The 14,590-nt window shown below is 42.5% G+C and overlaps 3 protein-coding genes across 3 annotated transcripts; all 3 read left to right on the top strand.

Moving 5' to 3' along the window:
• Positions 1-224: 224 nt before the first annotated feature.
• Positions 225-4,420, top strand: LOC311105808 (DNA-directed RNA polymerase II subunit RPB9). The gene is made up of 6 exons (XM_084148008.1): positions 225-394; positions 611-665; positions 845-918; positions 1,026-1,100; positions 1,279-1,330; positions 3,934-4,420. The coding sequence occupies exons 1-6, from the start codon at positions 333-335 to the stop codon at positions 3,994-3,996; spliced, it is 381 nt and encodes a 126-aa protein (XP_084004134.1). The 5' UTR covers positions 225-332; the 3' UTR covers positions 3,997-4,420.
• Positions 4,421-4,930: 510 nt separating this feature from the next.
• Positions 4,931-6,725, top strand: LOC311105672 (peptidoglycan-recognition protein SC2-like). The gene is made up of 4 exons (XM_084147889.1): positions 4,931-5,039; positions 5,428-5,623; positions 5,715-5,833; positions 5,921-6,725. The coding sequence occupies exons 1-4, from the start codon at positions 5,021-5,023 to the stop codon at positions 6,091-6,093; spliced, it is 507 nt and encodes a 168-aa protein (XP_084004015.1). The 5' UTR covers positions 4,931-5,020; the 3' UTR covers positions 6,094-6,725.
• LOC311106187 (forkhead box protein G1-like) lies at positions 6,245-8,685 on the top strand (the record flags this gene model as incomplete). Its single annotated transcript, XM_084148500.1, has 2 exons — positions 6,245-6,259; positions 7,387-8,685. The coding sequence occupies 2 exons, from the start codon at positions 6,245-6,247 to the stop codon at positions 8,683-8,685; spliced, it is 1,314 nt and encodes a 437-aa protein (XP_084004626.1).
• Positions 8,686-14,590: the final 5,905 nt, after the last annotated feature.

The following is a 14,590-nucleotide window of genomic DNA, read 5'->3' as shown; positions in this document are numbered from 1 at the left end:
AGTGCCCATTTACTTGGTTTCAACTCATCAGTGGTGTAATTAAATTGCCAATGTATTGTATCGGTTAACATCAATAACACATTTTTTTTTTTTCTGAGAATAATAAACACGGGATGACAAAAATGAATGTTGGGTGTTATTTAGTCGTCCACAGCAGGGGGCGCTGCAACTAATAAACTGCAGTCGAATTATATGATATTTTGTGCGCGTGCGTCGTCTGTCTTGTTTTCATCGTGGAAGCGGGAGGCAGCAACGTAGCTAACAATCTAGATAGCCTGAAGTTTTTATATTATTCTATTATTTCGTAGATTTTTATTTGTAAACTATTTCAAATGGATATCGAGGGTGGTACATATGAACCAGGATTCGTTGGGATCCGATTTTGTCAAGAATGGTATGAGCGCATGGCTATAAATAAGTTAATTTAGAAGATGCAAAACGTTACTGTAGCTAGCTAACGTTAGATAACGTTATGCCAGCTAATTTAGCTGCTACCTAAAGACTAGTAGCTATGAAATTGAGTCGCAATCATTCTTCTCTGACAGGACTAGGATAGCCTACCTAGCTATAATGTTATACAAAATAACAAAATTGTTCCATTCTGTTTTAGCAACAACATGTTGTATCCCAAAGAAGACAAGGAGAATCGCATCCTGCTCTATGCAGTAAGTGTGATGACTGATGTTCATTCATACCCATTCCAAATGGTTTACAGTAGTTAGCTAGTTTCATGCACTACCGTTATTGGTTTGGAAGTGTTTGAGCGATCAATTGTTGAAACAAGTAAATGCATGATACATGAATGTAGTAGCCATTTTTGACTCGGCTGTGTGTATCTCAACAGTGCAGGAACTGTGACTATCAACAAGAAGCAGACAACAGCTGCATCTATGTCAACAAGATCACCCACGAAGTTGAGTAAGTGGTCCCTATTTTCCACCACTTATGCTCAGACACAGAAATATACCTCTGTCATGGGCAATTAGGTAATCTCTGTCTCATCTCTCTGTCTCTTCTCTCCTCAGTGAGCTGACACAGATCATTGCAGATGTGTCCCAGGATCCAACGCTACCCCGGACAGAGGATCACCCCTGCCCAAAGTGAGAGTGGCCAACACTCACACAAACACACACAAACAAACCCTCTTTCTCTATCTTCCTCCTTTAGCTCTCTGAAATCAGGCAATTTCTCCACACTATTTCGATTCACAAACATCTCTATCAATTCAAAATAAACTTCCAGATAAATCTAACATTGATCTCTTCCCTCTCTTTTCAGGTGCGGCCACAAGGAAGCAGTGTTTTTCCAGTCCCACAGTATGAAGGCTGAGGTGCATTACTATTTTTCATTATAGAACATCCACTGTCCCCAAAGAGTTTAGCGAGCAGGCCTTCCTAATTGACCTGGCCCAGGTATCCTGGATGGATATAGATCTCATTCCGTCAGTAGAGGATGCCTGGTTGTTCCTTAAAAGTAATTTCCTCTCAATCTTAAATAAACATGCCCCATTCAAAAAATACAGAACTAAGAACCGATATAGCCCCTGGTTCTCCTCAGACTTGACTGCCCTTGACCAGCACAAAAACATCCTGTGGCGTACTGCATTAGCATCAAATAGCCCCCGCGATATGCAACTTTTCAGGGAAGTTAGGAACCAATATACACAAGCAGTCAGGAAAGCAAAGGCAAACTTTTTCAAACAGAAATTTGCATCCTGTAGCACTAACTCCAAAAAGTTTTGGGACACTGTAAAGTCCATGGAGAATAAGAGTACTTCCTCCCAGTTGCCCACTGCACTGAGGCTAGGAAACACTATCACCACCGATAAATCTACAATAATCGAGAATTTCAACAAGCATTTTGCTACAGCTGGCCATGCTTTCCATCTGGCTACCACTACCCCGGCCACCAACTCTGCACCCTCCGCTGAAACTTGCCCATGCCCCCCCCGCTTCTCCTTCACACAAATTCAGACAGCAGACGTTTTGAAAGAGCTGCAAAATCTGGACCCCTACAAATCAGCTGGGCTAGACAATCTGGACCCTTTCTTTCTAAAACTAGCCGCCGAAATTGTCGCAACCCCTATTACTAGTCTGTTCAACCTCTCTTTCATAACGTCTGAGATCCCCAGAGATTGGAAAGCTGCCGCGGTCATCCCCCTCTTCAAAGGGGGTGACACTCTAGATCCAAACTGCTACAGACCTATATCCATCCTGCCCTGCCTTTCGAAAGTATTTGAAAGCCAAGTTAACAAACAGATCACCGACCATTTCGAATACCACCGTACCTTCTCCGCTATGCAATCCGGTTTCCGAGCTGGTCATGGGTGCACTTCAGCCACGCTCAAGGTCCTAAACGATATTATAACCGTGATTGATAATAGACAGTACTGTGCAGCCGTCTTCATCGACCTGGCCAAGGCTTTCGACTCTGTCAACCACCGCATTCTTATTGGCAGACTAAATAGCCTTGGTTTCTCAAATGACTGCCTCGCCTGGTTCACCAACTACTTCTCAGATAGAGTTCAGTGTGTCAAATCGGAGGGCCTGTTGTCTGGACCTATGGAAGTCTCTATGGGGGTGCCACAGGGTTCAATTCTTGGGCCGACACTTTTCTCCGTGTATATCAATGATGTCGCTCTTGCTGCTGGTGACTCTCAGATCCACCTCTACGCAGACGACACCATTTTGTATACATCTGGCCCTTCATTGGACACTGTGTTAACAAACCTCCAAACGAGCTTCAATGCCATACAACACTCCTTCAGTAGCCTCCAACTGCTCTTAAACACTAGTAAAACTAAATGCATGCTTTTCAATCGAACGCTGCTGGCACCCGCCCACCCGACTAGAATCACCACTCTTGACGGGTCTGACCTAGAGTATGTGGACAACTACAAATACCTAGGTGTCTGGTTAGACTGTAAACTCTCCTTCCAGACTCACATAAAGAATCTCCAATCCAAAGTTAAATCTAGAATCGGCTTCCTATTTCGCAACAAAGCCTCCTTCACTCATGCTGCCAAACATGCCCTCGTAAAACTGACTATCCTACCGATCCTTGACTTCGGCGATGTCATTTACAAAATAGCCTCCAACACTCTACTCAACAAATTGGATGTAGTCTATCACAGTGCCATCCGTTTTGTCTCCAAAGCCCCATACGCTACCCACCACTGTGACCTGTACGCTCTTGTTGGCTGGTCCGCACTACATGTTCGTCGTCAAACCCACTGGCTCCAGGCCATCTATAAATCACTGCTAGGCAAATCCCCGCCTTATCTTAGCTCATTGATCACCATAGCAGCACCCACCCGTAGTCTGCGCTCCAGCAGGTATATCTCACTGGTCATTCCCAAAGCCAACACCTCCTTTGGCCGCCATTCCTTCCAGTTCTCTGCTGCCAATGACTGGAACGAATTGCAAAAATCTCTGAAGCTGGAGACTCTTATCTCCCTCACTAACTTTAAGCATCAGTTGTCAGAGCACCTTACCGATCACTGCACCTGTACACAGCCCATCTGAAATTAGCCCACCCAACTACCTCATCCCTATATTGTTATTTATTTTGCTCTTTTGCACCCCAGTATCTCTATTTGCACATAATCTCTTGCACATCTAGCATTCCAGTGTTAATACTATTGTAATTATTTTGCACTATAGCCTATTTATTGCCTTACCTCCATAACTTGCTACATTTGCACACACTGTATATATATTTTCTGTTGTATTTTTGACTTTATGTTTTTTACCCCATATGTAACTCTGTGTTGTTTTTATCGCACTGCTTTGCTTTATCTTGGCCAGGTCGCAGTTGTAAATGAGAACTTGTTCTCAACTGGCTTACCTGGTTAAATAAAGGTGAAATAAATAAATAAATAAAAAAGAGTTGCTGAATTTAGAAATACTAGAGTTCTAAAGATTTTCTATGTAGGATGCCATGAGGCTGTACTATGTCTGCACGGCCCCTCACTGTGGACACCGCTGGACGGAGTGAGGAGGAGGAGAAGGAAGAGGAGGTCTGATGTATGCATCCACAGTCTCTGCTGTCACCCAACAGGCCACAATGTCTCACTGGGGTTCACTGTGGCTTAAATCAGAATGACTGATGGCTGATTCAGAGGGGTTGGGTTAAATGCGGAAGACACATTTCAGTTGAATGCATTCAGTTGTACAATTGAATACGTATCCCCCTTTTCCTTATGTGGGTCTAAAATACCCTGCCAAATCGAAAACTTTATTTAACAGGAATACTAACTTTTTGTGTTCGTTCTTCATCATCTTGTTGGAGTGTAGGTTGAGGAACTGCTAAGATTTGTATGGACCACTTAAATCCCATTTATTACCTTGTTGTGGAGGAACACCTAACTGTTGGGACAATTGTGTTAATAATGTATTAAATCTAGTACTTTTTACAGGTATTTGCCTTGTTTGTTTTTTTAGAACTGAAAAATTAAAAAAGACAAACTTTTCTGAAATGCTTCAGATTTCTTTCAAAAACTTGATTGAAAGACTTCTCTAAAACTTTGAATGCCACTGTTGTATAGATTAAAATATTTCCTAAATTACCATGGTTACACTCGTGTGAACCGATCTCTGTTGCAATACTTGCCACCCCCAAAAAAGAACTGAAATAGAGAAGGTTAAAAAAAAGTATTGTGTTTTATAACTGGGAATGTGAGATGTTCCTCTTTAGTGGTGTAGCTTCGACTTCCCTTTTTTTTTGTCTAGGCCTATCTGTTTGGCCACAGCAGTGTATTTCCCAATGTGTGTATTTTTCAATTAGTTTTAGACCCACTGAGAGTTGCGGTGTCATTGAGAAAAGCATGACTAATATGATTGGCGTGCACGTGAAAGGAAAGTATGCGGAACATGTACTAACCCGCTGGAGAAACACAGTCCATATCCCCTTTAACAATATGTTGTTAACAAGTCACTTATTCTGAAGAACATCAAGGAAACTGCCTCTTTTCAGTGGCCTCTAGCGAAGAAATCAAAAGCAAGTCCGGATAGTATAATAAATGGATGAAAGAGTCACTGGTAAGGAAGTACCTATGAGTTCTGTCGAACGGTAATGATGAAGCTTTCTGATAATGCTTTGAGATCTAGGTATTATACTGTGTTATGAATGGGTACATGAAGGTGAATTGTTAGGTCTACAGTTTGGATATGGTACACCACAGATTTACTAGCGACGAAATCAAAAGCAAGTCTGGATAGTATAATACATGGATGAAAGAGTCACTGGTAAGGAAGTACCTATGAGTTCTGTCGAACGGTAATGATGAAGCTGTCTGATAATGCTTTGAGATCTAGGTATTATACTGTGTTATGAATGGGTAAACGAAAGTGAATTGTTACGTCTACAGTTTGGATATGGTACACCACAGATTTACTGTGGTTTGTTACCCATATGCATGCATTTCAGTAGAGGTGGTTACTCGGGAACAGTGGGGAGCAGCAGCCCCTCGATGCCGGGAGACCCTCAAGTGTCCGGCTGAAAGAGTTGTCATACACCACACGGCACTGTTGCATTGCGGGGGTATCCGAGAATGTATGGACCAGCTCATCCACATACAGACAATGCATATGCAGGATAGGAACTTTGATGACATTGGATACAAGTGAGTGACCTCTCCTTTCCTAGTGTTTTCTATCATTCATTGTGTCAGGACAATACTATATGCAAATAACTGTGTTTTCTTGCATTTGCAGCTTTCTTATTGGGGGAGATGGCACAGTGTATAAGGGCCGTGGCTGGGGTGTTGTGGGCGCACATACCAAGGGCAATAACTGTGACTCTTTGGGCATTGCCTTCATGGGCAACTTCAACAGTAAGAAACACAATTTGGACTTTCCATCTCCAAGTCATTACAGTGTGTAAGGCATTGGTACCAATGGGTTCCGCTTCTCTGTTTCAGATCAGAGCCCCAGTCTAGCAGCCCTGTCATCTGTTAAACAGCTTCTGCAGTGTGGGGTTTCCCAGGGGAATTTGCACCCTGGATTTACCCTGCTTGGGCATAGAGACTTGGGGGACACCGAATGTCCTGGGGAGAGACTATATACTGCACTAAAACATCTCAAATTTCCCTGAACATAACCTTGTCCATAGGCTCAATTGCTACTGGTTCGACAGAGAGAGTCGGCTAGCGGAAGAGATTACCCTGAACAGCACACTGAAAATTTTGGTACTTCCTTGTGTGTTTTTAAACCACTAGATGGGGCAAAGACACTTTATCGAAGCCATGGCCTATAACAGGGTTTCCCAAACTCTGTCCTGGGGCCCCCCTGGGTGCACGTTTTGGTTTTTGCCCTAGCACTACACAGCTGATTCAAATAACCAACTAATCATCGAGCTTTGATTATTTGAATCAGCTGTGTAGTTGAGATTAGACTAAACGTTATTTATTTTGGTATTCACATAAAATTGTCCACATACCATTATGTTCCTTTTTCTATGAGTGTGCTGCTATAAGGTGTTCTAGGAAATAAGAACTGAGAAGGGTGTAAGTGTACCTTACATTAAGAGAGTACATTCAAAACATATGCTGCTGAACAAGTACAAACTATTGACAGAAAACTGGATGGGATTTCAATTTTGGGTGGCCAAAATATTATCTTGTCCTGACTTGCTGTGTTGTTCTGGATGAGTTGAAGCTTTTGGGATTAATTGAAATGGCTTCTCAAATCACAAAACAATCAAATAAAACATAATTTGTCAAAGGGAGAAAACCGTATAGGCCTACCTGTAAGCATTTCAACATTGTAAGCCATGCGTAAAGGCGCAACATTCCCAACAAGTGTGCACTTGTATTGCATAATGGAGAATTAAGGGGGACCCCATATCAAATTGAGAAAAGAGAGGAAAAGGTTAAACATAAAATGCTTCTTCATATTGTGCGCCTTGATGTTGCAACGCATCTTACCTGTCAACTGTTGTGCAAGAAGCCGTATGCTCTCCAGGCAGACGTCTAGGCTACACAAGCGGCACCGCAACTATTTATCTTTTAAGTTCTCAGTTTGTGTACTTACTTTACGAGTTTACCTACTCCTGAATTACTTACACACATTCTCCTAATTCGTATTTGATGGGCTGTTTGCCAGGTTATTGTGTAAACTGACGGAAGGGGGTGGAGAGAGGCGGTCCCAGAGTGCGAGACGCAGCTGAGAGAGTTGAGTTTCACGCTCCTCGGAAGTGTTATAATTGAACCTGGGAGTTCATCGCACTAATCTAATCGCAAAGTTTGTAGTATACGGCTTGTGTGACTATGCGTGTTTGCATCAGGATTGTTGAGCAGGAGTTTATGCACGAGTGGCGCGTTTTGTCTTTGGCACCCCAAGAAGACGTGCGTATTATTTGGTGGATTTAGACATTCCTTCTCTTCAGACTGCCAGACACCGTGGGAAGTTGAACATGGATTTGAAAGCCCCCGTCAGATTTTTCCACAAGTCTTCATTCAACATCAGCAGCCTGCTGTTTCGACGAGAGGGAGTGATGAGTGATGACGGCACCGCGCTGGATGGGACCCTTTCCAGAAAACACATTTATTCTGGGCCATCTACTAGGCCTAAAGAAGTTTGTGCTCAAGATGGAAAATATGATCTACATAGAGACAAAAACTGTGATAATAAAGAGTACTCAGCGAAAGAGGACGAACGAGTCTCCAGAAATGGAGAAAGGGAAGACGGAGCAGATACAGAGGGAGTGGGAGAGGTGAAGACATGTGTAGTAGTAGAGGGAAAAGGTAAACCGGATAAACCTCCTTTCAGCTATAACGCACTGATAATGATGGCTATTCGCCAGAGCCCGGAGCGAAGACTTACCCTCAACGGCATTTACGAGTTCATCATGAATAACTTCCCTTACTATCGAGAAAATAGGCAAGGATGGCAGAATTCAATCCGACATAACCTGAGTTTGAACAAGTGCTTTCTCAAAGTACCTCGCCATTATGATGACCCAGGCAAAGGCAACTACTGGATGCTTGACCCTTCAAGCGAGGACGTGTTCATAGGGGGCACAACAGGTAAACTCCGGCGCCGTTCCACGGCGGGCACCCGGGCAAAGCTGGCAATAAAACGGAGTGCCCGTTTGACCTCCACCACTGCCGCCGGGCTGGCGTTCACTGGGTCCTTTTATTGGCCGGTGCCATCGTTTCTAAACCTTCAACCTCCTGCGCACTCACACCCGGGCACAGGGTCATATGTAGGGCCCCATCACTCCAACTATGCCACCTCGATCTTTTCTCAACGGTCACACCACATGAGTGCCATAAATGCTGGAGCAGACCGACTCCTCCAAACAAACCAAGAGTCGTCTTATTTTGACATGGGTGCAGGCGCGCAATACCGTCGCCATCACCAAATGAGCGCAGCCACAATATTCACCTCTTCGTCGTTGCCATGCACTTTGTCTCCTCCAAACCCTTGTTGCTTTAACCTGCTCTCTGGACAAGCGAGTTCTTTTTATTCGCATCACCAGGTACCCCACCCGGCGACATTCAATACATGGTGCCAGGAGGAGTACCCCTCATCCACGGCATCTCCAGCCGGACACATTTACTCCAGAAAAAATGGACCATCGGATTGCTTGGGGAGTTTGTGCGCGGAGTTCCCTAATTATTTTCCTCCAAGCAGCCCCACGAGCTCCCTCAACACCAATCTTTCTTGGGATGCAGGGAAATGACCACCTTTAATTCTCTATTAAATTAAAAACCTGTTTCTCTTTATGGATTATATCTGTCTACTAATGCTGCGAAATTGATTCAAATAATGTATGTGAGTTTGCTATTTCCCAAATAGGCCTATCTGTCTTTGGAAATATATTTTTTAATTTAATCATCCGTTTTTAAATAATTGCCAATCACGCTTTATTGTCCAATTTCATCTAAACGTATCACTAAAAACGCCACTCACCATTTTTTCTTCTTCAGTGCAATAACCTATAATAATGTTGTATTATTTCACGACAAATTAATGGTCAATATTTCTGGTGCATTCAGATCATTAAAAAAAATCTATATTCCTTTGATAACATTTCTTAGTATTTTATTTTGTATTTTAATACATCACAAGATGAGAGAGAGATTGAGAAAATGATGCTGTATTTTAATTATTGCAGTAAGATAGTTTCATAAGGATGAATAATGTCGTTAAAATAACAAACTATTTGGTATCTGTTAAACTAATTAACAGGGTCTAGGTTGTTATTGCGAGATTTTGCATCACCTTTTAGGCTACTTTTACACACAGGCTAAACTCTCTCTCTGAAGTTTGTATTCGTATTTTTTCGTTCTTGGTGTTATAACGTTTTGCGATTGTTAGGCCTAGTTCTTAGGGATGTAGGCTATATGAAACATTAACTATTTAAAAAAATAAAATAATGAAAGTATCTTGTCCAGCAGTGTTCAATGGGTGCTCTCCAGATATCTGTAGAAAAGTGGTGATATAGTCTATTTATATTAATATAACATATCTTCTGACAACTGGATGTGCTTTAACAATTCACTGTTATTAACTTAAACATGAAAGAACAATTGTCTTCTTAAATATATCAATCGTATTGCTTGAGGAAGGCTGTGTGTAATTAATGGTTTGCCCTTTAAAAACCAAATCTTTGGTCATGTCTGAAAAGGTATTGGAAATATAGTATTTACTCTGATGCTATTAAATTAATGTATACATTACAGACAAAAATCAATAATTATTTTGATGCTCCTGGATTATAAGTAAAAGTTCCTTTTAAAAATATTTAGGCTAAGATTTTTCTCTCCATCTGCACTAGCCTATTACCTCAAAATCAAAACTGTAGTGATTGTCTCCATTTGTATTTGTAATTGTATCTCAATTGTCTCGATACTCAATATGAACACAATGCTGTGTTATGCACTTCCTACATTTTAGAATAGAACTACACTAAATATGCTTTGAGAAATGATTCATCCCAGAGGTGGTGACTGTAGGTCTTGCATGGTTTGTACTGTATCTGCACTAGCTATTTTTGTTATCTTTTTCCCTTTAAAGTCTGAAAAGGTTGTGTAATTCATTTGATCCATTTTACAATGTGTGTGCAATAAAAACAAAAATAGTGATATAAAAGTGATGAGTTGTATGACATATACATTCAAAACATAAGTTGGTTATGTGATACTTGAGGTACAGGAAGAGAGTGTCAATGAGTCCAGAAGGAATCCAGCTGCGTCCAAATAACACTCACACATGAACGCACGACACACACACATTCTCCCAGCCCATTCAATAGCTGAGCTCAACACTCTTCTGTGTCAGATTCATGGTCATATTTAGACAAAAACTTCATTAGCACCTGCTGATGAAACCCACTGTTACCTCCACAAATAGCCTTGCTGCTGTATCTGTAAGTATTAAAGGTCCAATGCAGCCGTTTTTATCTCAATATCGGGTCTTTTGCGGGTAACAAATAAGTACCTTACTGTGATTGTTTTCAATTAAAATGGCCAAAAAGGATCAAAAATAGCTTCTTACCAAAGAGCAATTTCTCAAGCAATAATTTTGGGAGGACTGTCTGGGAGTGGGGAGGGGAAAACTGAAACTAGCTGTTATTGGCAGAGAGGTTTGGAACTCTCTTTCTTATTGTTCTATTAACTAATGTATCGCATGGTGATGTCACCAGCAGTGGTGGTAAAAGTAAAGATAACTTAACAGAAAATGACTCAAGTAAAAGTGAAAGTCACCCAGTAAAATCCTACTTGAGTAAAAGTCTAAAAGTATTTAGTTTTAAATATACTTAAGTATCAAAAGTAAATCTAATTGCTAAAACATACTTAAGTATCAAAAGTTAAAGTTAAAGTATAAATCCTTTCAATTTCCTTATATTAAGCAAACCAGGCGGCACCAATTATTTTTTTATTTTTTTATTGACGGATAGCCAGGGGCACGCTCCAACACTCAGACATCATTTACAAATGAAGCATGTGTTTACTGAGTGTCAGATCAGACGCAGTAGGGATGACCAGGGATTTTCTCTTGATAAGTGTGTGAATTAGACAATTTTCTGTCCTGCTAAGCATTCTAAATGTAACAAGTACTTTTGGGTGTCAGAGAAAATGTATTGAGTAAAAAGTACATACTTTTATTTCACTACATTCCTTTAGAAAATTAAAAGTTGTAAAAAATATAAATAGTAAAGTAAAGTACAGATCTCCCAAAAAACTACTTAAGTAGTACTTTCAAGTATTTGTACTTAAGTACTTTACACCACTGGCCACCAGGCAGGCCAAAACTCCACCCCACCAAAACAGGCTGAAATTTCAGGCGGTCTTTTCAAACAGCTCTTACAGTAAAAGAGGATTATCTTCATTTTCACAATTTCACAGTATTATTCCAACCTCATATTGTGGAAATGTATATAAAACACAGGAAAATCACGTTTTTGACTGCACTGGGCCTTTAAGATCATCAAAAGTTCAAACCTGAAACTACAGAGGTGTCAGTTTGATAAAGGGCATGCAGAGCCAGCCTTGACTGAGATGTATAGGGAGAGAGATAGATAGACATCACAGTCTGGCTGATCTCATTGATCTACTTCTACTGTTTCGCCTGCACATGACATCACAGTCTGATGAACTTTCCCTCACCTTTCTTGGGGCTCATTCGAGATATAAGTTAATAGAAATAGATGTGTGAAGATACAGATAAGGACAGATTTCTGGAAGTGTGCCTCTATCAAACAAAAGAGGCTTTATGGGGACTGTAGCCACCTTTCCTAGACAGCCCAGTCTCAAACACTGTCGGCTGCGGTTAGACCAGGATATTGCTCTTAGGATGGATCATGTAACCTTACACCAACACTGTTGACAAACTTAGGGTCTAGATACAAAGATTATAATAACATTTTCATTACTCACATGAGTAATTGTGGTATAAGATAGAGAGTGAATCAACAGGTAAGCTAGTACAGAATGGGGCTTTGTCTGTCCTGGGGCAACTGTAATATGATCCTGTTTGTTGTTAACTCAGTAATAAATAACAGCCATCCTCTGACAGGCGTTGATAATAACCCCACACCTCTAAATTACCCAGCCAGCAGACTCACAGTACCACACGACAGAGAGTAAATCAACCCGGGGAGAGGGACTGAGGCAGGCCTCAAGATGTCTCTGTGCACTCAGGAGCAGCTTGTGCTCACCCAGACCCTGTAGCTGGACGACACACACACACACACACACACACACACACACACACACACACACACACCACACACACGTTGACATGGGTGTATGGACAGCTAACAGTCTGAAAAGCCCACTTTACAAGAAACAGTCAATGATCCCAGCCCCTCTGGAAGAATTCATCTGGGGCTTAGGACAGGCTACCCCATTAAGGAAGAGAGTGAGTGAAGAGGGGCAAGTGTAAGCTGTTTGGCTGAGGCAGGTATAGGGTGTATGTTTCACAATGATAGTCAAGCTTTGTAAATCAATCCCAAACTTGGGCCTCCCAAATCAGCACACTGTGGGTGTGATTATCCCCTAGCATGTGCCCTCCCAAGGTAGAGCCGCCACCCTGTGAAATACGGTTGGTGGGTGTTTCTCCCCCCCAGGCGCCTGCCTGTCTCTTGCCAGTAAGCCAATCTCCCAACGTCTCTGTACTGTGCAGATAATGTACATCTCTGTCTCTCACACGCATTCACTCTCGTCTCTGTCACCAAGAGGTCTACAAATCAAATCAAATCAAATTGTATCCACATGCGCCGAATACAACAGGTGTAGGTAGACCTTACAGTGAAATGCTTACTTATAAACCCTTAACTAACAATGCAGTTTTAAGAATATAAAAAAAAGTGTTAAGTAAAAAATAGATAAGTAAAAAATAAAAATAGCTAATAATTCAAGAGCAGCAGTAAAATAAAATAACAGTAGTGCGGGGGCACCGGTTAGTCGAGGTAATTGAGGTAATATGTACATGTGGGTAGAGTTAAAGTGACTATGCATAGATAATAAACAGAGTAGCAGCAGCGTAGAGGGGGGGGGGGGGGGGGGGGGCAATGCAAATAGTCCAGGTAGCCATGATTAGCTGTTCAAGAGTCTTATGGCTTCGGGGTAGAAGCTGTTAAGAAGCCTTTTGGACCTAGACTTGGTTCTCCGGTACCGCTTGCTGTGCGGTAGCAGAGAGAATAGTCTATGACTAGAGTGGCTGGAGTCTGACAATTTCTAGGGCCTTCCTCTGACACCGCCTGGTATAGAGGTCCTGGATGGCAGTAAGCTTGGCCCCAGTGATGTACTGGGCCGTATGCACTACCCTCTGTAGTGCCTTAAGGTCGGAGGCTGAGCAGTTGCCATACCAGGCGGTGATGCAACCAGTAAGGATGCTCTCGATGGCGCAGCTGTATAACTTTTTGAGGATCTGAGGACCCATGCCAAATCTTTTCTTAATGATGGTGTTGGAGTCGTGCCTGGCCATGCAGTCATGGGTGAACAGGGAGTACAGGAGGGGACTGAGCACGCACCCCTGAAGGGCCCCCGTGTTGAGGATCAGCATGGCAGATTTGTTGTTACCTACCCTTATCACCTGGGGGCGGCCCGTCAGGAAGTCCAGGATCCAGTTGCAGAGGGAGGTGTTTAGTCCCAGGGTCCTTAGCTTAGTGATGAGCTTTGAGGGCACTATGGTGTTGAACGCTGAGCTGTAGTCAATGAATAGCATTCTCAAGTAGGTGTTCCTCTTGTCCACGTGGGAAAGGGCAGTGTGGAGTGCAATAGAGATAGCATCATCTGTGGATCTGCTGGGGCGGTATGCAAATTGGAGTGGGTCTAGGGTTTCTGGGATAATGGTGTTGATGTGAGCCATGACCAGCACTTGATGGCTACAGACGTGAGTGCTACGGGTCGGTAATCATTTATGCAGGTTATCTTAGTGTTCTTGGGAACAGGGACTATGGTTGTCTGCTTGAAACATGTTGGTATTACAGACTCAGTCAGGGACATGTTGAAAATGTCAGTGAAGACACTTGCCAGTTGGTCAGCGCATGCTCGGAGTACACGTCCTGGTAATCCGTCTGGCCCTGCGGCCTTGTGAATGTTGACCTGCTTAAAAGTCTTACTCACATCGAGAGCGTGATCACATAGTCATTTGGAACAGCTGGTGCTCTCATGCACGCTTCACTGTTGCTTGCCTCGAAGCGAGCGTAGAAGTGATTTAGCTCATCTGGTAGGCTTGTGTCACTGGGCAGCTCACGTCTGTGCTTCCCTTTGTAGTCTGTAATAGTTTTCAAGCCCTACCACATCCAACGAGAGTCGGAGCCGGTGTAGTACGATTCAATCTTAGTCCTGTATTGACTCTTTACCTGTTTGATGGTTTGTCGGAGGGCATAGGGGGATTTCTTATAAGCGTCCGGGTTAGAGTCCCGCTCCTTGAAAGCGGCAGCTCTACCTTTTAGCTCAGTGTGGATGTTGCCTGTAATCCATGGCTTCTGGTTGGGGTATGTACATACGGTCACTGTGGGGACGACGTCATAGATGCACTTATTGATGAAGCCAGTGACTGATGTGGTGTACTCCTCAATACTATAGGAAGAATCCCAGAACTTATTCCAGTCTGTGCTAGCAAAACAGTTCTGT

Source organism: Coregonus lavaretus (assembly GCF_964263955.1).
Source record: "Coregonus lavaretus genome assembly, chromosome: 30".
NCBI lineage: Eukaryota > Metazoa > Chordata > Actinopteri > Salmoniformes > Salmonidae > Coregonus > Coregonus lavaretus.
Note: the sequence above shows the minus strand (reverse complement) of the source record. Positions and strands in the feature narration are given on the sequence as shown.

Coding starts and splice junctions, on each gene's coding strand:
- LOC311105808 (XM_084148008.1), top strand. CDS start 333: ATGGATATCGAGGGTGGTACATATGAACCAGGATTCGTTGGGATCCGA. Junction 395..610: donor ATCCGATTTTGTCAAGAATG/GTATGAGCGCAT, acceptor ATTCTGTTTTAG/CAACAACATGTTGTATCCCA. Junction 1,331..3,933: donor CCCACAGTATGAAGGCTGAG/GTGCATTACTAT, acceptor TTTTCTATGTAG/GATGCCATGAGGCTGTACTA.
- LOC311105672 (XM_084147889.1), top strand. Junction 5,624..5,714: donor TTTGATGACATTGGATACAA/GTGAGTGACCTC, acceptor TTGCATTTGCAG/CTTTCTTATTGGGGGAGATG. Junction 5,834..5,920: donor CTTCATGGGCAACTTCAACA/GTAAGAAACACA, acceptor TCTCTGTTTCAG/ATCAGAGCCCCAGTCTAGCA.